Source organism: Engystomops pustulosus, chromosome 10, assembly GCF_040894005.1.
Source record: "Engystomops pustulosus chromosome 10, aEngPut4.maternal, whole genome shotgun sequence".
Lineage (NCBI taxonomy): Eukaryota > Metazoa > Chordata > Amphibia > Anura > Leptodactylidae > Engystomops > Engystomops pustulosus.
In genome coordinates, this window is record NC_092420.1 from 89,430,204 (window position 1) to 89,455,382 (window position 25,179).

General features: G+C 52.6%; 2 protein-coding genes across 4 annotated transcripts in view; one reads left to right on the forward strand and one right to left on the reverse strand.

Moving 5' to 3' along the window:
* Positions 1 to 74: 74 nt before the first annotated feature.
* Positions 75 to 12,136, reverse strand: LOC140104471 (von Willebrand factor C domain-containing protein 2-like). The gene is made up of 3 exons (XM_072128027.1): positions 11,231 to 12,136; positions 1,914 to 2,043; positions 75 to 470 (listed from the first exon to the last, which is right to left on the reverse strand). The coding sequence occupies exons 1-3, from the start codon at positions 11,549 to 11,551 to the stop codon at positions 289 to 291; spliced, it is 633 nt and encodes a 210-aa protein (XP_071984128.1). The 5' UTR covers positions 11,552 to 12,136; the 3' UTR covers positions 75 to 288.
* Positions 12,137 to 19,514: 7,378 nt separating this feature from the next.
* The window catches only part of CCDC24 (coiled-coil domain containing 24), a 36,896-nt gene continuing 31,231 nt past the window's right edge, over positions 19,515 to 25,179 (forward strand). For 2 of the 3 annotated variants that reach the window (XM_072128025.1, XM_072128023.1), the window contains exons 1-2: positions 19,515 to 19,604; positions 19,723 to 19,911. In XM_072128025.1, coding sequence (XP_071984126.1) covers positions 19,744 to 19,911 — 168 coding nt within the window. In that variant the 5' untranslated portion in view covers positions 19,515 to 19,604; positions 19,723 to 19,743. Of the gene's footprint in view, positions 19,623 to 19,722; positions 19,912 to 25,179 lie in introns of all 3 variants that reach the window. The other variant, XM_072128024.1, reaches the window with a different exon arrangement.

A 25,179-nucleotide genomic window follows, 5' to 3' on the forward strand; every position in this document is an offset into this window, starting at 1 on the left:
CAGCGAGGAGCATGGTGCCCGGATCAGCACCATTAGGTGTGAACAAGGCCTAATGATGAGGCGGAGCCTGAGGCTACACAAAGAAAGTTTATTAATAAAAGTAGGTGGAGCACACACAGAGGAACTGCTAGAGACTACTACCCCCAGTATCCTAAGCAGCATAGGGCTGCTCATCCACAAGATGTGGATATACACATTCCTGTCTACATGTCTATTGTTACATTATGGGTAACCGCCCACGAGGAGTCTAGCCCCGCCCCTGCAGACAAGTGATGATAGGCCCTCCCCCTAGGAGTTTGCCCCCTCTGTGCTGCAGTTCTTGGTCTTCTCACATTTGGCCAGGCGGTTTCCTTCCCAGTAGCCCACGTCCTGCCCATCATGGCACCGACACTTTGTACACGAGTCCACCCACACGTACTGACCGGCGGGAATCACGCGGCTCTGCGAGGCGTCAGCATAACAATTGGGACCTGTGATGGGGAGATAAGTGTGAGGTCACATCCAGGATCAGGCTGTAGAGTGGCCACTCATACTCATCACTACAGTAATGAAAGCTATTTCATTCACTTCCTCGCCGATTTTTGTTACAATTGTAAGTTTTCCAGCAGCGGTGGCGCTCGGTGCCCTCTGTGTAGTTTGGGGGGCTCCACCTGCAGGATGCACCACTCTTAATGATATTCTAACAGGACTCATCCTGGGATTGCAGGAAGGAGGAGAAGGAACATCATTGACGCTCCGAGCCACATGATTCTTCTTGGATGGAAGCTACAATGATGTGACAGGGTGCTGTGACAGAGCAGGGAGATCTCCCAACACAACCCAGGGACATAACTCATAGATCCAAGCACCCGGGCTGCGGGAATCACCTTATATCTGCTATCCATGGCTTCCTTCCTTCTAAAATCCACTTATAAAATTATGTTAATGAGCCAGAAGGGCTCCGAGGGACATTACTAGAGCCTCTCCACATGGCAGCATCACAGGCTGTTACAAGGAGCACAACGTGTTTCCCCTTCCCTCTGCCTGTAGACTCTAGCAACAGCAGGATGTGCGGGGTGGGAAGGGTGAGACATGTTCTACTCAATGTAACAGTGTGTGAAGCTACAGCACAGAGGGGCTCTGGGAACACTCAGGCTTATTAGCATAAAAGTTGATTTTTGGAGGAAGGAGGCCATGGATAAGAAATATAAGAAGATAACACAGTCCTGGTCCCTGGATCTATGAGTAATGTCCCTGGTTTATCATGATGGATAGTGATGGGAGATTTCCTACAAATTTGGAGCTACCCTAAGCTCCAGTCACTGTGTGCTCCACCAATGATCTACAGTGGTGAGCAGTCAGTTCAGCTACCCTGAGTTCCAGTCACTGTGTGCTCCAGCAGTGATCTACAGAAGTGAGCAGTCAGTTCATCTACCCTGTGCTCCAGCAGTGATCTACAGAGGTGAGTAGTCAGTCCAACTACCCTGAGCTCCAGTCACTATGTGCTCCAGCAGTGATCTACAGAAGTGAGCAGTCAGTTCAGCTACCCTGTGCTCCAGCAGTGATCTACAGAGGTAAGTAGTCAGTCCAACTACCCTGAGCTCCAGTCACTATGTGCTCCAGCAGTGATCTACAGAAGTGAGCAGTCAGTCGAACCACCCTGAGCTCCAGTCACTATGTACTCCAGGAGTGATCTACAGAGGCGAGCAGTCAGTCCAAATAACGTGAGGTTCAGTCACTGTGTGCTCCAGCAGAGATCTACAGAGGGGAGCAGTCAGTCCATCTATCATAAGCACCAGTCATTTGAGCTCGATGGGCTCCTGCACATAATGGAAGCACAGAGGAGGCTCCTGTACATTACGGTGGCATAATGCAGAAGATCCATATATACGTGAAACTGTCTGCAGATCCACCCTCCATCATCTCATACTCACCATCTTTACATCGAGGGCAGCACTCTCCCTTCTCATACACAGGGTTCACACATGGTGGCGGGGCACAGTCGGCTACCAGGCAGCGGGCGATTCCATCCAGATCACAGGTGCACTGTTCACACTCCGAGGGCTGAAAGACAAAGAGAGATATCAGGATACACACACAGGAGTCCAACAAGGTGGGATATATAGAAGAGCGACCAGTTCATTACACGAATATATAGGAGCGACCAGCGCATTGCATGAATATAGAAGAGTGACCAGCGGATTACATGAATACAGAGGAGCGACCAGCGCATTACCTGAATATAGAAGAGTGACCAGCGCATTGCATGTATATAGAAGAGCGACCAGCGCATTGCATGAATACAGAGGTGGGACCAGAACATTGCATGAATATAGAGAAGGGACCAGCGCATTACATGAATATAGAAGAGCGACCAGCATATTACCTGAATATAGAAGAGCGACTAGCGCATTACACGAATATAGAGGAGGAATCAGCACATTACATGAATATAGAGGTGGGACCAGCACATTACATGAATATAGAGGTGGGACCAGCACATTACATGAATATAGAGGTGGGACCAGCACATTGCATGAATATAGAAGAGAGACCAGCACATTACATGACTATAGAAGAGCGACTAGCGCATTACACGAATATAGAGGAGCGATTAGCGCATTACATGAATATAGAAGTGGGACCAGTGCATTACATGAATATAGAAGTGGGACCAGTGCATTACATGAATATAGAAGTGGGACCAGCGCATTACATGAATATAGAAGTGGGACCAGTGTTACAGATTATGATGGTGCTATATAAAGATTATTTTTATTTTTACTATAGAGGTGCAACCAGCACATGAATACAGACATGTGACCAGCACATTACATGAATAAAGTGGAGTGACCAGCACATAGCATGATGCTGCCCTCTATGTGTCCCTGCTGGGATTGTATTTGGCAGGTGATGAGTGGCGCCGGGTTTTCTCCACCGCTTAGAATTAACAACAAAAAGTCCAATCTTATTCTCATCAGAGCAGAGAATCTTATTCCTGGTAGTCTGGGATCCTTCATGCGTTTTGCACACTGTGGGGGTCATTTACTAAGGGCCCGAATCGCGTTTTCACGACGTGTTACCCGAATATTTCCGATTTGCACCGATTTCCCCTGTATTGCCCCGGGATTTTGGCGCACGCGATCGGATTGTGGCGCATCGGCGCTGGCATGCACGCGATGGAAATGGGGGGGGGGGGGGCGTGGCTGAACGAAAACCCGACGGATTCGGAAAAACCGCCGCATTTTACAAAAAAAAGTGTTGCGGAACTTGCACTCACCTTCACTAGGAATAGGCCGGTGTACTTGAGTGCGTTCCGATGCTCTTCAGCGCAGCAGCGCCACCTGGTGGACGTCGGAGGAACTGCCTTAATGAATCCCGGCCGGACCCGAATCCACCGCAGAGAACGCGCCGCTGGATCGCGAATGGACCGGGTAAGTAAATCTGCCCCTGTATGCGGCTTTCATATGTCTTGCACGGAAGAGAAGCTTCCGGACTCTGCCATAAAGCCCCGACTGCTGGAGGCTGCAGTGATAGGAGACTCCCATTTCCCTCCTGCATCTCTGGAGCTCAGCCACAGGGATCTTGGGGTCTTCTTTACCTATCACAAGGCTCTTCTCCCACGACTGCTTAGTTTGGCTGGACGGCCAGTTCGAGGAAGAGTTGTGGTCATCCCAAACTTCTTCCCTTTAAGGATTATGGTGGCAAAAGCCAGAGAGTTCAACAATGAAAGGAAGCCGTGTCAAAATTCTCTTATTGCAAAATGGACTTGACACGGGTCTCAGAGTCTCTAACTTTAATGGCCCTTAGTACTTTTTTGTATTGTAAATTGGTGGATTGGCCAATTACCGTATTATAAGGTTTATCAAAGGGGCTTATAGAGTCCAGCCTCCAGACTTCCGTTCATCCCTGGGATCTTACCTTTGGTATAATCAGTGTTAACCAGTGTCCTGTATGAAGCTCTCTCTCAGGTATGTCTCTGTTATCTTACTCTTCCCCTTAGCCATCTCTACCACTAGACACGTAAGGGAGATCCGAGCCTTTTCCTGTAGAGCCCCATACAGTAAAACACTCAAAGATAATCCCAAAATATCTTCCTTCTGCCATTAACAAGTGCGTCTTCCTTCCTTGCAGCGTACAGAAGAGTTTAGGGGCTCTGACCCTCTTCTTGTACAATTTCAGGGGACAAAGAAAGGTAAAGTGGAGAGTAAAGCTTCGGTTACCCCCTGGTGGATTAACATGACTATTTCCTTATGTTATCATAAAAGGAAATTAAAATGGATTAAAAGCTCATTCCACCAGGGCTATGGCGGCGTCCTAGGCCGGACAGGCCGGGGTATCTTTGGAACAGCTACCTGGGCTATGGCGGCGTCCTAGGCCGGACAGGCCGGGGTATCTTTGGAGCAGCTACCTGGGCTAGCCCCAATACTTTCTGTAAGCATTATCAGATAAATCTATCAGCAAATCAGGACTTATCGGTTGTAGTGAAAACAATGTGCAAACTTCTTGTAGAAGAGCCTGTGCCTCACGTGCTGCTGTGGACTAAATGGGAAATCCAATTACCGTTACGGTAGGTGTAATTTTCATCTTATATTTTAGGCAGAGGCTTGATATAGGCCACAGCCTCTCCCTGATACACTCCTGACAGATTCCAATACAGCGAATCTCACAACCCACAACAGTGACCCCCCCCAAAAACAGTGACCTCCACAGCCCCCCACAACCGTGACCTCCACAGCCCCCCACAACCGTGACCTCCACAGCCCCAGAAAAACAGTGACCTCCACAGCCCCCCACAACCGTGACCTCAACAGCCCCCCACAACCGTGACCTCCACAGCCCCCCACAACCGTGACCTCCACAGCCCCAGAAAAACAGTGACCTCCACAGCCCCCCACAACCGTGACCTCAACAGCCCCCCACAACCGTGACCTCAACAGCCCCCCACAACCGTGACCTCAACAGCCCCCCACAACCGTGACCTCCACAGCCCCACACAACAGCGATCTCCACAGCCCCCTACAAAAGTGAACTGCACAGCCCCCCATAACAGTGACCTGCACAGCCCCCCATAACAGTGACCTGCACAGCCCCCCACAACAGTGACCTGCACAGCCCCCCACAACCGTGACCTCCACAGCCCCCCACAACCGTGACCTCCACAGCCCCCCACAACCGTGACCTCCACAGCCCCCCATAACACTGACCTGCACATCCCCCATAACAGTGACTTCCACAGCCCCCATAACAGTGACCTCCACAGCCCCCCATAACAGCGACCTCCACAGCCCCCCACAACAGCGACCTCCACAGCCCCCCACAACAGCGACCTCCACAGCCCCCCACAACAGTAACCTGCACAGCCCCCCACAACAGTGACCTCCAAAGCCCCCCACAACAGCGACCTCCAAAACCCCCCACAACTGTGACCTCCACAGCCCCCCACAACAGTAACCTGCACAGCTCCCCACAACAGCGAGCTCCACAGCCCCCCACAACAGTAACCTGCACAGCCCCCCACAACAGTGACCTCCACAGCCCCCCACAACAGCGACCTCCAAAATCCCCCACAACAGGGACCTCCAAAACCCCCCACAATAGTGACCTCCACAGCCCCCCACAACAGTGACCTCCACAGCCCCCCACAACAGTGACCGCCACAGCCCCCCATAACAGTGACCTCCACAACCCCTCATAATAGTGACCTCCACAGCCCCCCATAACACTGACCTCCACAGCCCCCCATAACACTGACCTGCACATCCCCCATAACACTGACCTGCACAACCCCCCATAACACTGACCTCCACAGCCCCCCATAACACTGACCTCCACAGCCCCCCATAACACTGACCTCCACAGCCCCCCATAACAGCGACCTCCACAACCCCTCATAATAGTGACCTCCACAGCCCCCCACAACAGTGACCTCCACAGCCCCCCATAACAGCGACCTCCACAACCCCTCATAATAGTGACCTCCACAGCCCCCCACAACAGTGACCTCCACAGCCCCCCATAACACTGACCTCCACAGCCCCCCATAACAGCGACCTCCACAGCCCCCCATAACAGCGACCTCCACAACCCCTCATAATAGTGACCTCCACAGCCCCCCACAACAGTGACCTCCACAGCCCCCCACAACAGTGACCTCCACAGCCCCCCATAACAGCGACCTCCACAACCCCTCATAATAGTGACCTCCACAGCCCCCCATGACACTGACCTCCACAGCCCCCCATAACAGTGACCTCCACAACCCCTCATAATAGTGACCTCCACAGCCCCCCACAACAGTGACCTCCACAGCCCCCCACAACAGTGACCTCCACAGCCCCCCACAACAGTGACCTCCACAGCCCCCCATAACAGCGACCTCCACAGCCCCCCATAACAGCGACCTCCACAGCCCCCCATAACAGCGACCTCCACAACCCCTCATAATAGTGACCTCCACAGCCCCCCACAACAGTGACCTCCACAGCCCTCCCACAACAGTGACCTCCACAGCCCCCATAACAGTGACCTCCACAGCCCCCCATAACAGCGACCTCCACAACCCCCATAACAACGATCTCCACATTCCCCATAACACTGACCTCCACAGCCCCCCATAATAGTGACCTCCACAGCCCCCCACAACAGCGACCTGCACAACCCCCCACAACAGTGACCTCCACAGCCCCCCATAACAGTGACCTCCACAGCCCCCCATAACAGTGACCTGCAGAACCCCTATAACAGTGACCTCCACAGTCCCCCATAACAGTGACCTCCACAGCCCCCCATAACAGTGACCTCCACAGCCCCCCAAAACAGCGACCTCCACAGCCCCCCATAACAGCGACCTCCACAACCCCTCATAATAGTGACCTCCACAGCCCCCCACAACAGTGACCTCCACAGCCCTCCCACAACAGTGACCTCCACAGCCCCCATAACAGTGACCTCCACAGCCCCCCATAACAGCGACCTCCACAACCCCCATAACAACGATCTCCACATTCCCCATAACACTGACCTCCACAGCCCCCCATAATAGTGACCTCCACAGCCCCCCACAACAGCGACCTGCACAACCCCCCACAACAGTGACCTCCACAGCCCCCCATAACAGTGACCTCCACAGCCCCCCATAACAGTGACCTGCAGAACCCCTATAACAGTGACCTCCACAGTCCCCCATAACAGTGACCTCCACAGCCCCCCATAACAGTGACCTCCACAGCCCCCCAAAACAGCGACCTCCACAGCCCCCCATAACAGTGACCTCCACAGCCCCCCATAACAGTGACCTCCACAGCCCCCCATAACAGTAACCTCCACAGCCCCCCATAACCGTGACCTCCACAGCCCCCCATAACAGTGACCTCCACAGCCCCCCATAACAGTGACCTCCACAGCCCCCCACAACAGTGACCTCCACAGCCCCCCATAACAGTGACCTCCACAGCCCCCCATAACAGTGACCTCCACAGCCCCCCATAACAGTAACCTCCACAGCCCCCCATAACCGTGACCTCCACAGCCCCCCATAACAGTGACCTCCACAGCCCCCCATAACAGTGACCTCCACAGCCCCCCATAACAGTAACCTCCACAGCCCCCCATAACAGTGACCTCCACAGCCCCCCATAACAGTGACCTGCAGAACCCCTATAACAGTGACCTCCACAGCCCCCCATAACAGTGACCTCCACAGCCCCCCATAACAGTAACCTCCACAGCCCCCCACAACAGTGACCTGCACATCCCCCATAACAGTGACCTCCACAGCTCCCCACAACAGTGACCTCCACAGCCCCCCACAACAGTGACCTCCACAGCCCCCCACAACAGTGACCTCCACAGCCCCCCATAACAGTGACCTCCACAGCCCTCCTGGTGCCCCCATATATGCCCATGGAGATTCTCTATCTTCTCCTATAGATTTCCTCCTGAGCTGTAGCTTCGTAGCAGTGTTCCAGGATGAGCCGTGCAGACAGGTTTCCCAGGAATGTGCCCCCCGGCCCCCGCCTGCAGCTTGTGGACTCATATGGAAGCCATTTGTGTGTTTTAGAATATCACATGAGAAACTCAGGCCCCCAGGAGCTGACACCAGCGGCCCCTGCATGTGTCAGCACGAAACTTCTGTCTACAGAACCGGCAGGTTACCCATCTCTAGCCCTCGCCGATGATCAGTGACATCACTACAGGGGGGGGGGGGGCGGTGACATCACTACAAAGTGTGGGGGGGGGGAGTGACATCACTACAGAGGGGCGGTGACATCACTACAGAGGGAGGGTGGTGACATCACTACAGAGGGGGCGGTGACCTTACTACATGGGGGGGGGGGGGTGACATCACTACAGGAGGGGGGGTGACATCACTACAGAGGGGTCGGTGACATCACTACAGGGGGGGGGTCAGTGACATCACTACAGGGGGGGGTCAGTGACATCACTACAGGGGGGGGGGGGTAGGTGACATCTCTACAGAGGGGGGTCGGTGACATCTCTACAGGGGAGGCCGGTGGCATCACTAAAATGCGGTGACATCACTACAGAACCTTACATGTTATTACATGTTATGTCCGAATTGTGGGCCCTCAGATTTTCCTGTGTGATTGTCCTGATGTAATTGCGCCGACACCATATCCTCCGCGAGACACACAGCCAAAAATTTGACCCTCGGCATCACAGATCTCAACAAAGAACTCAAAAGCTTTCACATTCCATATAGAGCTCCTGTGATCCAGAAGCAGGGGATGCTGGGAAATACTGACTAACCAGCAGTGTAGGCCCACCCTGAGATTGACCCATACGAACCAGTACAAACCCAACAATACAACAGAGGGGGGCCTTGACCTCACTATAGAGGAGGGGAGGACGGTGACATCACTACAGAGGGGGGGGGGGGCGGTGATCTCACTACGGGGGAGAGGGGGGAAAGGTGACATCACTACAGAGGGAGCGGCGGTGACATCACTACAGAGGGAGCGGCGGTGACATCACTACAGAGGGAGGGCGGTGACATCATTACAGAGGGAGGGTGGTGACATCACTACAGAGGGAGCGGCGGTGACATCACTACAGAGGAGGGGAGGACGGTGACATCACTACAGAGGGGGGGGGGCCGTGACCTCACTACGGGGGAGAGGGGGGAAAGGTGACATCACTACAGAGGGAGCGGCGGTGACATCACTACAGAGGGAGCGGCGGTGACATCACTACAGAGAGAGGGCGGTGACATCATTACAGAGGGAGGGTTGTGACATCACTACAGAGGGAGCGGCGGTGACATCACTACAGAGGGAGGGCGGTCATATCACTACAGAGGGAGGGCGGTGACATCACTACAGAGGGAGGGCGGTGACATCACTACAGAGGTAGGGCGGTGACATCACTACAGAGGGAGGGCGGTGACATCACTACAGAGGGAGGGCGGTGACATCACTACAGAGGGAGGGCGGTGACATCACTACAGAGGGAGGGCGGTGACATCACTACAGAGGGAGGGCGTTGACATCACTACAGAGGGAGGGCGGTGACATCACTACAGAGGGAGGGCGGTGACATCACTACAGAGGGAGGGCGGTGACATCACTACAGAGGGAGGGCGGTGACATCACTACAGAGGGAGGGCGGTGACATCACTACAGAGGGAGGGCGGTGACATCACTACAGAGGGAGGGCGGTGACATCATTACAGAGGGAGGGCGTTGACATCACTACAGAGGGAGGGCGTTGACATCACTACAGAGGGAGGGCGTTGACATCACTACAGAGGGAGGGCGGTGACATCATTACAGAGGGGGGCGGCGACATCATTACAGAGGGGGGCGGCGACATCATTACAGAGGGAGGGCGGTGACATCACTACAGAGGGAGGGCGGTGACATCACTACAGAGGGAGGGCGGTGACATCATTACAGAGGGAGGGTGGTGACATCACTACAGAGGGAGGGCGGTGACATCATTACAGAGGGAGGGTGGTGACATCACTACAGAGGGAGGGCGGTGACATCATTACAGAGGGGGGCGGCGACATCGTTACAAATCGACATGCGACACTAGAGCTACTATGTGCAGTTTCCTGTGTAGTGTGCAGGGGGCGCCAGATTCAGGATTTCTGGCGCCCCCTTGCACTGCCGAGACTGAGTACACCAACTTTTTTCTGGTGCACCTTTGCCATGGGACCTGCAAGACAATTCTATCAAACTTTGCATGATAAATGTGGCGCACGGGCCGAGTGCGCCCCAGAGCACCCCCTTCAGTGCAGTGAAGTATAGTGCAGTTGTAATACAAAAGGGTCACGTGCAACACAAATGTGGCGCGGACATTTCTTAATGAGTTTCCAAGGAGTTAGCTCTAAAAAGAATGTGCAAAGTCCGACAGAAAACTGTGACCGGCCCGTAGTAAATGTGCCCCAACCTGCACCAAGCAAGAAATCTAATGCCAACTATAGCAGGTTTTATATGTCTCCCTGCATCTGAAAGGTATTAACGGCCCCCGTCCCTGCCTGTATACATAATGTGTGTGTGTGTGTGTGATGTGTATCTGTGTATGTTTATGATGTACAGCTGGGTATCTGTGTATGTGTATATGTGTGTGTATGATGTGTATCTGTATGATGTGTGTGTATGTGTATGATGTGTACTGTGTGTGTGTGTATGATGTCTATCTGTGAGAATGTATGATGTGTATCTGTGTGTATGATCTAGAGGTGGGTATCTGTGTATGTGTGTGTGTGTATGATGTGTGTGTGTGTGTGTATGATGTAGAGGTGGGTATCTGTGTGTTTATGATGTGTATCTGTGTATGTGTATATGTGTGTGTATGATGTGTATCTGTATGATGTGTGTGTATGTGTATGATGTGTATCTGTGTGTGTGTATGATGTAGAGGTGGGTATCTGTGTATGTGTGTGTATGATGTGTGTGTGTGTGTGTGTATGATGTAGAGGTGGGTATCTGTGTGTTTATGATGTGTATCTGTGTATGTGTATATGTGTGTGTATGATGTGTATCTGTATGATGTGTATCTGTGTGTGTGTATGATGTAGAGGTGGGTATCTGTGTATGTGTGTGTATGATGTGTATCTGTGTGTGTGTGTGTGTGATGTAGAGGTGGGTATCTGTGTATGTGTGTGTATGATGTGTATCTGTGTGTGTGTGTGTGATGTAGAGGTGGGTATCTGTGTATGTGTGTGTATGATGTGTATGATGTGTGTGTACATTGCCAGGGGGTTACAATACATGAGTATTACCTGGAAGTGCTCCCCTAGTTCATACACCTCTCCTCTGTATTCACAGCCGATCTTCTCGCAGCGCGGGCAGCAGTCGGTGGGGTAGTGGCTGACGTGCATGCAGGCAGGTGGCAGAGCAGTGCATTCGGTGCGGGTACATGCAGGGCCCTCTGCCGTGCACTCACATTGGGTGCAATGATCCGAGTCCAAGAAGTACCACTCCCCAACATAGTAAGTGCTGCCATTAGCCTCACAGGTGTGGACCAGGGGGTTCAGGGATTGACCCATGTCAGTAATGAGCAGCAGGCAGAGCAGTGAGGATGGTGCCCACCTGCTCAGCATGGCGCCCACAGGAAAGAGTCACACAATCTCTGCCAAGGGAAAGCGGTCGTATCAAAGGTGCAGGGTGATGGTCCCACAGGTGCAATGTATCCAAGTCAGAGTAGAGGTATCACAGGCGCAGTGTATCCAATGCTTGGGTATCACTGACGCAATGTATCCAAGGCAGAGTAGTGGTATCACAGGCACAGTGTATCCGAGGAAGAGTAGTGGTATCACAGGCGAAATGTATGCCCAGGATGGCTGGTGGTATCACATGGGGGAAATACCCAGACTGGCTGTGTGGTGGTATTAGGACGGTGGCATATCCCCCGGGGGGTGGTATATGCCCATGGGGTGATATTAGATAGGTGGTATATGCCCAGGGGGTGGTATTAGGTGGATGGCATATATCCAGGGGGTGGTATTGTGGTAGTGTCAGAAGTCGCCCTTATCCTGCCCGCCACTCTGTGCCCATCAGATGCCCCCGGAGTCCTGGCAGCAGACGCGCTGGGCTCTTGTTGATGCTCAGGCTTTGCTGGGAGAGAAGAAGTTTGCAGTGAGAGGCCGGGGGTCTCTTTATGAGTAGGGAGGGAGGGCTGAGCTCTCATTACAGCCTGGGCAGGGCTTCAGCATGTGATCTGATACCCCCTACCCCTCCTACAGCCTCCTCCCCCTGCTGCACAGAGGAGGGGGGCAAATATTTCACCCCGAACACAGAGCCTGGCATGGGAGAGCCTGTGTGCCCTGCTCCAACCACACAGCACAGGGTTAACTAAAAAGTCCGGCAGCAACGGCCAAGCGGATCCTGTGTTCTCTTTACAAGTTTCTCCTGCGTCGTCATCTGACTGTGGTTATTGTCTGATACCTGAGCCACAGCGCAAATCCTAACCAAAAGGCGACTGTCCTGAAATCGATCATACAGACCGTGGCGTTCTGACTGCTCGCTGGGACATCACACGGTCTCGGTGACCGCTCGCTGGGACATCACACGGTCTCGGTGACCGCTCGCTGGGACATCACACGGTCTCGGTGACCGCTCGCTGGGACATCACACGGTCTCGGTGACCGCTCGCTGGGACATCACACGGTCTCGGTGACCGCTCGCTGGGACATCACACGGTCTCGGTGACCGCTCGCTGGGACATCACACGGTCTCGGTGACCGCTCGCTGGGACATCACACGGTCTCGGTGACCGCTCGCTGGGACATCACACGGTCTCGGTGACCGCTCGCTGGGACATCACACGGTCTCGGTGACCGCTCGCTGGGACATCACACGGTCTCGGTGACCGCTCGCTGGGACATCACACGGTCTCGGTGACCGCTCGCTGGGACATCACACGGTCTCGGTGACCGCTCGCTGGGACATCACACGGTCTCTGTGACCGCTCGCTGGGACATCATACGGTATCGGTGAGCGCTCGCTGGGACATCATACGGACTCGATGACCACTCGCTATGACATCACGCGTCTCGGTGACCGCTTGCTGTGACATCACACAGTCTCAGTGGCACATTTACTAAGGACCTTGCTCCAGTTTTCTGTCAGATTTTGCACATTCTTTTAGGGGTAAAGAGCTTGCACAGGTATTTAAGAAGTGTCCGTGCAACATTTGTGCCACATGCGACCCTTTTGTGGCACAGCTGCTCCAGGCATCATGCATACAAAATTTCTGCCCTGAAGGGGGCATTCCGGTGCTCAGTTGCACGCCCTATATTAAAGGTGCACCAAAAATAAGGAGGTGCACTTTGTCAGGGCAGGGAAAGGAGCTTGAGATATCCCGAATCTGGTGCCCCCTGCACTATACACAGTGCAGGGAGCACTATAGGACGGCCATATTGCTTGCTACACTGTACAGCCTCTTCTAAAAGATTTCCAGCAGATATGAGACAATGAGCCGGCCTCAACCTGCCCACCAGAGAATCTGCCAAGTGACTGAAGGACCCTCCAGCAACACGGGAGGTGGGGGAAGAGGACCCTCGAGCAACACAGGAGGTGAGGGGAAGAGGACCCTCGAGCAACACAGGAGGTGAGGGGAAGAGGACCCTCGAGCAACACAGGAGGTGAGGGGAAGAGGACCCTCGAGCAACACGGGAGGTGAAGGGAAGAGGACCCTCGAGCAACAGGGGAGTTGAGGGGAAATGGACCCTTGAGCAACAGGGGAGGTGAGGGGAAGAGGACCCTCGAGCAACAGTGGAGGTGAGAGGAAGAGGACCCTCGAGCAACAGGGGAGGTGAGGGGAAGAGGACCCTCGAGCAACAGTGAGGTGAGAGGAAGAGGACCCTTGAGCAACAGGGGAGGTGAGGGGAAGAGGACCCTCGAGCAACACAACATTTGAGGGGAAGAGGACCCTCGAGCAACACAACAGGTGAGGGGAAGAGGACCCTCGAGCAACACCACAGGTGAGGGGAAGAGAACCCTTGAGCAACACAACAGGTGTGGAAATGAGGACCCTCGAGCAATACAACAGGTGAGGGGAAGAGGGTCCTCGAGCAACACAACAGGTGAGGGAAAAGGACCCTCGAGCAACAAAACAGGTGAGGGAAGAGGTTCCTCGAGCAACACAAAAGGTGAGGGAAGAGGACCCTCGTGCAATACAACAGGTGAGGGAAGAGGACCCTCAAGCAACACCAAAGGTGAGGGGAAGAGAACCCTCGAACAACACAACAAGTGAGGGAATAGGCCCCTAGAGCAACACAACAGGTGAGGGAAGAGGACCCTCCAGGCAGGACCAGTCATGTTAATGCTTTACTAAGAATAGTGCACACATAAAGCTTTGCTGCCAAGAATCTGCCATTGACTGTATGGGAAGAAGCCCTGGTCCTGGCTTCACCTGAGGCATGTCTTAGCACTATTGCCCTACTATTTCCCCCTGGGGACGCCGAGTGCTGAAGAGCGACACCACTGGGGACGCCGAGAGCTGAGGAGCGACACCACTGGGGACGCCGAGAGCTGAGGAGCGACACCACTGGGGACGCCGAGAGCTGAGGAGCGACACCACTGGGGACGCCGAGAGCTGAGGAGCGACACCACTGGGGACGCTGAGAGCTGAGGAGCGACACCACTGGGGACGCCGAGAGCTGAGGAGCGACACCACTGGGGACGCCGAGAGCTGAGAAGCGACACCACTGGGGACGCAGAGAGCTGAGAAGCGACACCACTGGGGACGCAGAGAGCTGAGGAGCGACACCACTGGGGACTTACCTGCGTTCCTCTTCATGTTGATCCTGGCAGTGGTCATTGCTAAGCTTCACACGCTGGGATCACATAAAAATGAAACTTATAATTAGAAGCACAGAGTGCAGGGACATCTCAGCAGCCAGACTCGCCAGTCTCTGCCCCAGGACCACCAGTGGAAGACATTCACTAAACAGGGGCCTAAAGTCTGTGCAGTTCACTACACCTTTTCATAGATTGTAAACTCTTGTGACCATTGTACAAGCACTGTCACCTCCTGTGTTCTCATCCTCCTCATAGATTGTAAGCTCTTGTGACCATTGTACAAGCACTGTCACCTCCTGTGTTCTCCTCCTCCTCATAGATTGTAAGCTCTTGTGACCTTTGTACAAGCACTGTCACCTCCTGTGTTCTCCTCCTCCTCATAGATTGTAAGCTCTTGTGACCATTGTACAAGCACTGTCACCTCCTGTGTTCTCCTCCTCCTCATAGATTGTAAGCTTTTGGGACCATTGTACAAGCACTGTCACCTCCTGTGTTTCCTCTTCCTCATAGATTGTAAGCTGTTGTCACCATTGTATAAGCACTGTCACCTCCTGTGTTCTCCTCTTCCTCATAGATTGTAAGCTCTTGTCACCATTGTACAAGCACTGTCACCTCCTGCGTCACTCCTCCTCCACATAGATTGTAAGCTCTTGTGACCATTGTACAAGCACTGTCACCTCCTGCGTCACTCCTCCTCCACATAGATTGTAAGCTCTTGTGACCATTGTACAAGCAGTGCCACCTCCTGTGTCTCCTCCTCCTCATAGATTGTAAGCTCTTGTGACCATTGTACAAGCACTGTCACCTCCTGTGTCTCCTCCTACTCATAGATTGTAAGCTCTTGTGACCATTGTACAAGCACTGTCACCTCCTGTGTCTCCTCTTCCTCATAGATTGTAGGATTGTGACCATTGTACAAGCACTATCACCTCCTGTGTCTCCTCCTCCTCATAGATTGTAAGCTCTTGTGACCATTGTACAAGCACTGTCACCTCCTGTGTCTCATCCACTCATAGATTGTAAGCTCTTGTGGCCATTGTACAAGCACTGTCACCTCCTGTGTCTCATCCTCCTCACAAATTGTAAGCTCTTGTGACCATTGTACAAGCACTGTCACCTCCTGTGTCTCCTCCTCCTCATAGATTGTAAGCTCTTGTGACCATTGTACAAGCACTGTCACCTCCTGTGGGTCCTCCTTATAGATTGTAAGCTCTTGTGACCTTTGTATAAGCACTGTCAAATTCATTTTCCAGGAAGGAACATAAATAAGAAATAGTTATCCTTATCCCATCCTGGATAATAGGATACACTGCAGAATATGATGGGGCTAGAGAAATAAAGATTTATTACATTATTTTTACTGGCATAATATGATACAATCTCCTGGTGTCTACAGGGACCAGAACCGCTCAGCAAAATTATATATAGGGGTTTAGTCCACACGGATCCTAATAAGCGCACATTCCACATATCCCATCTGTCTGTGAATTCCGGAAACAAGGCTGAACCACCCCAGACATAACATAATTATCCTGCTACAAGGAATGAGACTCCGGATCAGGAGGGAGTACTGTGCACTGCCCATATATACAGAAGTAGTACTGTGCGCTGCCCATATATACAGAAGTAGTACTGTGCACTGCCCATATATACAGGAGAAGTAGTACTGTGCACTGCCCATATATACAGGAGAAGTAGTACTGTGCACTGCCCATATATACAGAAGTAGTACTGTGCACTGCCCATATATACAGAAGTAGTACTGTGCACTGCCCATATATACAGAAGTGGTACTGTGCACTGCCCATATATACAGAAGTGGTACTGTGCACTGCCCATATATACAGGAGAAGTAGTACTGTGCACTGTCCATATATACAGGAGAAGTAGTACTGTGCACTGCCCATATATACAGGAGAAGTAGTACTGTACACTGTCCATATATACAGGAGAAGTAGTACTGTGCACTGCCCATATATACAGGAGAAGTAGTACTGTGCACTGCCCATATATACAGGGGAAGTAGTACTGTGCACTGCCCATATATACAGGAGAAGTAGTACTGTGCACTGTCCATATATACAGGAGAAGAAGTACTGTGCACTGTCCATATATACAGGAGAAGTAGTACTGTGCACTGTCCATATATACAGAAGTGGTACTGTGCACTGTCCATATATACAGAAGTGGTACTGTGCACTGCCCATATATACAGGAGAAGTAGTACTGTGCACTGCCCATATATACAGGAGAAGTAGTACTGTGCACTGTCCATATATACAGAAGTAGTACTGTGCACTGTCCATATATACAGGAGAAGTAGTACTGTGCACTGTCCATATATACAGAAGTAGTACTGTGCACTGTCCATATATACAGGAGAAGTAGTACTGTGCACTGCCCATATATACAGAAGTGGTACTGTGCACTGCCCATATACACAGAAGTAGTACTGTGCACTGTCCATATATACAGGAGAAGTAGTACTGTGCACTGCCCATATATACAGAAGTAGTACTGTGCACTGTCCATATATACAGGAGAAGTAGTACTGTGCACTGCCCATATATACAGAAGTAGTACTGTGCACTGTCCATATATACAGGAGAAGTAGTACTGTGCACTGCCCATATATACAGGAGAAGTAGTACTGTGCACTGTCCATATATACAGGAGAAGTAGTACTGTGCACTGCCCATATATACAGGAGAAGTAGTACTGTGCACTGTCCATATATACAGGAGAAGTAGTACTGTGCACTGCCCATATATACAGGGGAAGTAGTACTGTGCACTGCCCATATATACAGGAGAAGTAGTACTGTGCACTGTCCATATATACAGAAGTGGTACTGTGCACTGTCCATATATACAGAAGTGGTACTGTGCACTGTCCATATATACAGAAGTGGTACTGTGCACTGCCCATATATACAGGAGAAGTAGTACTGTGCACTGCCCATATATACAGGAGAAGTAGTACTGTGCACTGTCCATATATACAGGAGAAGTAGTACTGTGCACTGTCCATATATACAGAAGTAGTACTGTGCACTGTCCATATATACAGGAGAAGTAGTACTGTGCACTGCCCATATATACAGAAGTGGTACTGTGCACTGCCCATATACACAGAAGTAGTACTGTGCACTGTCCATATATACAGGAGAAGTAGTACTGTGCACTGCCCATATATACAGGAGAAGTAGTACTGTGCACTGTCCATATATACAGGAGAAGTAGTACTGTGCACTGCCCATATATACAGGAGAAGTAGTACTGTGCACTGTCCATATATACAGGAGAAGTAGTGCTGTGCACAGCCCATATATACAGGAGAAGTAGTACTGTGCACTGTCCATATATACAGGAGAAGTAGTACTGTGCACTGCCCATATATACAGGAGAAGTAGTACTGTGCACTGTCCATATATACAGGAGAAGTAGTACTGTGCACTGTCCATATATACAGAAGTAGTACTGTGCACTGCCCATATATACAGAAGTGGTACTGTGCACTGCCCATATATACAGAAGTAGTACTGTGCACTGCCCATATATACAGAAGTAGTACTGTGCACTGCCCATATATACAGAAGTAGTACTGTGCACTGCCCATATATACAGGAGAAGTAGTACTGTGCACTGCCCATATATACAGGAGAAGTAGTACTGTGCACTGCCCATATATATACAGGAGAAGTAGTACTGTGCACTGTTCATATATACAGAAGTGGTACTGTGCACTGCCCATATATACAGAAGTAGTACTGTGCACTGCCCATATATACAGAAGTAGTACTGTGCACTGTCCATATATACAGAAGTAGTACTGTGCACTGCCCATATATACAGAAGTGGTACTGTGCACTGCCCATATACACAGACGTAGTACTGTGCACTGTCCATATATACAGAAGTAGTACTGTGCACTGCCCATATATACAGGAGAAGTAGTACTGTGCACTGCCCATATATACAGAAGTAGTACTGTGCACTGTCCATATATACAGGAGAAGTAGTACTGTGCACTGTCCATATATACAGGAGAAGTAGTACTGTGCACTGTCCATATATACAGGAGAAGTAGTACTATGCACTGTCCATATATACAGGAGAAGTAGTACTGTGCACTGTCCATATATATACAGGAGAAGTAGTACTGTGCACTGTCCATATATACAGGAGAAGTACAACTGTGCGCTGCCCATATATACAGGAGAAGTAGTACTGTGCACTGTCCATATATACAGGAGAAGTTGTACTGTGCACTGTCCATATATACAGAAGAAGTAGTACTGTGCAATGTCCATATATATACAAGGGAAGTAGTACTGTGCACTGTCCATATATACAGAAGTAGTACTGTGCACAGTCCATATATACAGGAGAAGTAGTACTGTGCACTGTCCATGTATACAGAAGTAGTACTGTGCACTGTCCATGTATACAGGAGAAGTAGTACTGTGCACTGCCCATATATACAGGAGAAGTAGTACTGTGCACTGCCCATATATACAGAAGTAGTACTGTGCACTGTCCATATATACAGGAGCAGTAGTACTGTGCACTGTCCATATATACAGGAGAAGTAGTACTGTACACTATACATACAGGAGCAGTAGTACTGTGCACTATATATACAGGAGCAGTAGTACTGTGCACTATATATACAGGAGCACTAGTACTGTGCACTATATATACAGGAGCAGTAGTACTGTGTGTGTGCACTGTATATTTTTACCTTCCTTGTTGTCGCTCAGTCACTTCCGGTCGCGGTTGTGCTGGTAACTATAGGCGGTAACTATGGTTACAGTTGTGTCTGGATACGGGACCCGGAAGTGTCGGCGAGGTGAGGGGGATCCATCAGGTGTAACACTACGGGGGACTGTACCACCTGCTGGGATGGGGGTGAATGGAAGGCACCATCTCTATGATACAGGGGGTTATCTCTCTCTCTCTCTCTGTAGCCGCAGGTCTGTGCAGCCGCCATGACGCCGCCGAGCAGTGACCAGGATAGCGGCTACGGGGAGAGCCTGGAGGCGCCGCCATCGCTGTGGAGACTGGTGGAGGCGCAGGTGCCCCTGAGTGAGAGGGACGAGATCAAGAGGATCCTGGGAGAGGCAGCAGTGGACCTCAGCCTGGACCTACATGCAGAGGTAAGTGTGCACATGCTATTCCAACCCCCTGACCCGTCCCGCCCCCGCAGAATCGCCCAGCCCCGCCCCCGCAGACCCTTCATGCTGATCCCTCTCCCACAGTCACTGAGGGGTTAAGGCGAAGAATTTTTTGAGTTTTCCAAGAGTTGGCCTGAAATTAAATTCAACTGGTGTATATAGTGCCCCCTGCTATACCCCGTCCTCTGGTGTATATAGTGCCCCCTGCTATACCCCGTCCTCTGGTGTATATAGCGCCCCCTGCTATACCCCGTCCTCTGGTGTATATAGCGCCCCCTGCTATACCCCGTCCTCTGGTGTATATAGCGCCCCCTGCTATACCCCGTCCTCTGGTGTATATAGCGCCCCCTGCTATACCCCGTCCTCTGGTGTATATAGTGCCCCCTGCTATACCCCGTCCTCTGGTGTATATAGCGCCCCCTGCTATACCCCGTCCTCTGGTGTATATAGCGCCCCCTGCTATACCCCGTCCTCTGGTGTATATAGTGCCCCCTGCTATACCCCGTCCTCTGGTGTATATAGCGCCCCCTGCTATACGCCGTCCTCTGGTGTATATAGTGCCCCCTGCTATACGCCGTCCTCTGGTGTATATAGCGCCCCCTGCTATACCCCGTCCTCTGGTGTATATAGTGCCCCCTGCTATACTCCGTCCTCTGGTGTATATAGCGCCCCCTGCTATACCCCGGCCTCTGGTGTATATAGTGCGCCCTGCTATACCCCATCCTCTGGTGTATATAGTGCGCCCTGCTATACCCCGTCCTCTGGTGTATATAGTGCCCCCTGCTATACCCCGTCCTCTGGTGTATATAGTGCCCCCTGCTATACCCCGTCCTCTGGTGTATATAGCGCCCCTGCTATACCCCGTCCTCTGGTGTATATAGTGCCCCCTGCTATACCCCGTCCTCTGGTGTATATAGTGCCCCCTGCTATACTCCGTCCTCTGGTGTATATAGCGCCCCCTGCTATACCCCGGCCTCTGGTGTATATAGTGCCCCCTGCTATACCCCGTCCTCTGGTGTATATAGCGCCCCCTGCTATACCCCGTCCTCTGGGGTATATAGTGCCCCCTGCTATACCCCGTCCTCTGGTGTATATAGTGCCCCCTGCTATACCCCGTCCTCTGGTGTATATAGTGCCCCCTGCTATACGCCGTCCTCTGGTGTATATAGTGCCCCCCGCTATACCCCGTCCTCTGGTGTATATAGCGCCCCCTGCTATACCCCGTCCTCTGGTGTATATAGTGCCCCCTGCTATACCCCGTCCTCTGGTGTATATAGTGCCCCCTGCTATACCCCGTCCTCTGGTGTATATAGTGCCCCCCGCTATACCCCGTCCTCTGGTGTATATAGCGCCCCTGCTATACCCCGTCCTCTGGTGTATATAGTGCCCCCTGCTATACGCCGTCCTCTGGTGTATATAGTGCCCCCTGCTATACCCCGTCCTCTGGTGTATATAGTGCCCCCCGCTATACGCCGTCCTCTGGTGTATATAGTGCCCCCTGCTATACGCCGTCCTCTGGTGTATATAGTGCCCCCTGCTATTCCCCGGCCTCTGGTGTATATAGTGCCCCCTGCTATACCCCGGCCTCTGGTGTATATAGTGCCCCCTGCTATACCCCGTCCTCTGGTGTATATAGTGCCCCCCGCTATACCCCGTCCTCTGGTGTATATAGCGCCCCCTGCTATACCCCGTCCTCTGGTGTATATAGTGCCCCCTGCTATACCCCGTCCTCTGGTGTATATAGCGCCCCCTGCTATACCCCGTCCTCTGGTGTATATAGTGCCCCCTGCTATACCCCGTCCTCTGGTGTATATAGTGCCCCCTGCTATACTCCGTCCTCTGGTGTATATAGTGCCCCCTGCTATACTCCGTCCTCTGGTGTATATAGTGCCCCCTGCTATACTCCGTCCTCTGGTGTATATAGTGCCCCCTGCTATACCCCGTCCTCTGGTGTATATAGTGCCCCCTGCTATACTCCGTCCTCTGGTGTATATAGTTCCCCCTGCTATACCCCGTCCTCTGGTGTATATAGTGCCCCCTGCTATACCCCGTCCTCTGGTGTATATAGTGCCCCCTGCTATACTCCGTCCTCTGGTGTATATAGTGCCCCCTGCTATACCCTGTCCTCTGGTGTATATAGTGCCCCCTGCTATACCCCGTCCTCTGGTGTATATAGCGCGCCCTGCTATACCCCGTCCTCTGGTGTATATAGCGCCCCCTGCTATACCCCGTCCTCTGGTGTATATAGTGCGCCCTGCTATACCCCATCCTCTGGTGTATATAGCGCCCCCTGCTATACCCCGGCCTCTGGTGTATATAGTGCCCCCTGCTATACCCCGTCCTCTGGTGTATATAGTGCGCCCTGCTATACCCCATCCTCTGGTGTATATAGCGCCCCCTGCTATACCCCGGCCTCTGGTGTATATAGTGCCCCCTGCTATACCCCGTCCTCTGGTGTATATAGCGCCCCTGCTATACCCCGTCCTCTGGTGTATATAGTGCCCCCTGCTATACCCCGTCCTCTGGTGTATATAGTGCCCCCTGCTATACCCCGTCCTCTGGTGTATATAGTGCCCCCTGCTATACCCCGTCCTCTGGTGTATATAGTGCCCCCTGCTATACCCCGTCCTCTGGTGTATATAGTGCCCCCTGCTATACCCCGTCCTCTGGTGTATATAGTGCCCCCTGCTATACCCCGTCCTCTGGTGTATATAGTGCCCCCTGCTATACCCCGTCCTCTGGTGTATATAGTGCCCCCTGCTATACCCCGTCCTCTGGTGTATATAGTGCCCCCTGCTATACCCCGTCCTCTGGTGTATATAGCGCCCCCTGCTATACCCCGTCCTCTGGTGTATATAGCGCCCCCTGCTATACCCCGTCCTCTGGGGTATATAGTGCCCCCTGCTATACCCCGTCCTCTGGTGTATATAGTGCCCCCTGCTATACTCCGTCCTCTGGTGTATATAGTGCCCCCTGCTATACTCCGTCCTCTGGTGTATATAGTGCCCCCTGCTATACCCCGTCCTCTGGTGTATATAGTGCGCCCTGCTATACCCCATCCTCTGGTGTATATAGCGCCCCCTGCTATACCCCGGCCTCTGGTGTATATAGTGCGCCCTGCTATACCCCGTCCTCTGGTGTATATAGTGCGCCCTGCTATACCCCATCCTCTGGTGTATATAGCGCCCCCTGCTATACCCCGGCCTCTGGTGTATATAGTGCCCCCTGCTATACCCCGGCCTCTGGTGTATATAGCGCCCCCTGCTATACCCCGTCCTCTGGTGTATATAGTGCCCCCTGCTATACCCCGTCCTCTGGTGTATATAGTGCCCCTGCTATACCCCGTCCTCTGGTGTATATAGCGCCCCCTGCTATACCCCGTCCTCTGGGGTATATAGTGCCTGCTGCTATACCCCGTCCTCTGGTGTATATAGTGCCCCCTGCTATACCCTGTCCTCCGGCATACCCTATTTCCTATGTTTTCACAACGCGTCATGGGAGGTCCGCAGCCTCTTCTGACTTCTCTATGTATCTGGTGTGATCACATTGTGTCCGGGGTGGTCCACAGCCTCTGCTGACCCCTGTGTGTATCCTGTGTGATCACATTGTGTCCGGGGTGGTCCGCAGCCTCTGCTCACCCCTGTGTGTATCCTGTGTGATCACATTGTGTCCGGGGTGGTCCGCAGCCCCTGCTGACCCCTGTGTGTATCCTGTGTGATCTCATTGTGTCTGGGGTGGTCCGCAGCCTCTGCTGACCCCTGTGTGTATCCTGTGTGATCTCATTGTGTCCCGGGTGGTCCGCAGCCTCTGCTGACCACTGTGTGTATCCGGTGTGATCACATTGTGTCCGGGGTGGTCCGCAGCCTCTGCTGACCCCTGTGTGTACCCTGTGTGATCACATTGTGTCCTGGGTGGTCCGCAGCCTTTGCTGACCCCTGTGTGTACCCTGTGTGATCACATTGTGTCCTGGTTGGTCCGTAGCCTCTGCTGACCCCTGTGTGTATCCGGTGTGATCACATTGTGTCCAGGGTGGTCCGCAGCCTCTGCTGACCCCTGTGTGTATCTGGTGTGATCCCATTGTGTCCAGGGTGGTCCGCAGCCTCTGCTGACCCCTGTGTGATCCCATTGTGTCCGGGGTGGTCCGCAGCCTCTGCTCACCCCTGTGTGTATCCGGTGTGATTACATTGTTTCCGGGGTGGTCCGCGGCCTCTGCTGACCCCTGTGTGTATCCTTTGTGTTCTTATTGTGTCCGGGGTGGCCTGCAGCCTCTGTTGACCCCTGTGTGTATCCTGTGTGTTCACGATGTGTCCGGGGTGGTCCGCAGCCTCTGCTGACCACTGTGTGTATCCGGTGTGAACACATTGTGTCCGCGGTGGTCCGCAGCCTCTGTTGACCCCTGTGTGTATCCTGTGTGATCACATTGTGTCCGCGGTGGTCCGCAGCCTCTGCTGACCCCTGTGTGTATCCTGTGTGATCACATTGTGTCCTGGGTGGTCCGCAGCCCCTGCTGACCCCTGTGTGTACCCTGTGTGATCACATTGTGTCCGGGGTGGTCCGCAGCCTCTGTTGACCCCTGTGTGTATCCTGTGTGATCACATTGTGTCCGGGGTGGTCCGCAGCCTCTGCTGACCCCTGTGTGTATCCTGTGTGATCACATTGTGCCCGGGGTGGTCCGCAGCCTCTGCTGACCCCTGTATGTATCCTGTGTGATCACATTGTGCCCGGGTGGTCCGCAACCTCTGCTGACCCCTGTGTGTATCCTGTGTGATCACATTGTGTCCGCGGTGGTCCGCAGCCTCTGCTGACCCCTGTGTGTATCCGGTGTGATCACATTGTGTCCGGGGTGGTCCGCAGCCTCTGCTCACCCTTGTGTGTATCCTGTGTGATCACATTGTGTCTGGGGTGGTCCGCAGCCTCTGCTCACCCCTGTGTGTATCCTGTGTGATCACATTGTGTCCGGGGTGGTCAGCAGCCCCTGCTGACCCCTGTGTGTATCCTGTGTGATCTCATTGTGTCTGGGGTGGTCCGCAGCCTCTGCTGACCCCTGTGTGTATCCTGTGTGATCTCATTGTGTCCCAGGTGGTCCGCAGCCTCTGCTGACCACTATGTGTATCCGGTGTGATCACATTGTGTCCTGGGTGGTCCGCAGCTTCTGCTGACCCCTGTGTGTATCCTGTGTGATCACATTGTGTCCTGGGTGGTCCGCAGCCTCTGCTGACCCCTGTGTGATCACATTGTGTCCTGGGTGGT

What these genes read in the sequence shown, in the direction of transcription:
- LOC140104471 (XM_072128027.1), bottom strand. Translation starts at nt 11,551, where the DNA reads ATGCTGAGCAGGTGGGCACCATCCTCACTGCTCTGCCTGCTGCTCATT. An exon ending in AACTAGGGGAGCACTTCCAG is followed by an intron (nt 2,044 to 11,230) that starts GTAATACTCATG and finishes TTTGTCTTTCAG; the next exon opens with CCCTCGGAGTGTGAACAGTG. An exon ending in CTGCCCTCGATGTAAAGATG is followed by an intron (nt 471 to 1,913) that starts GTGAGTATGAGA and finishes TCCCCATCACAG; the next exon opens with GTCCCAATTGTTATGCTGAC.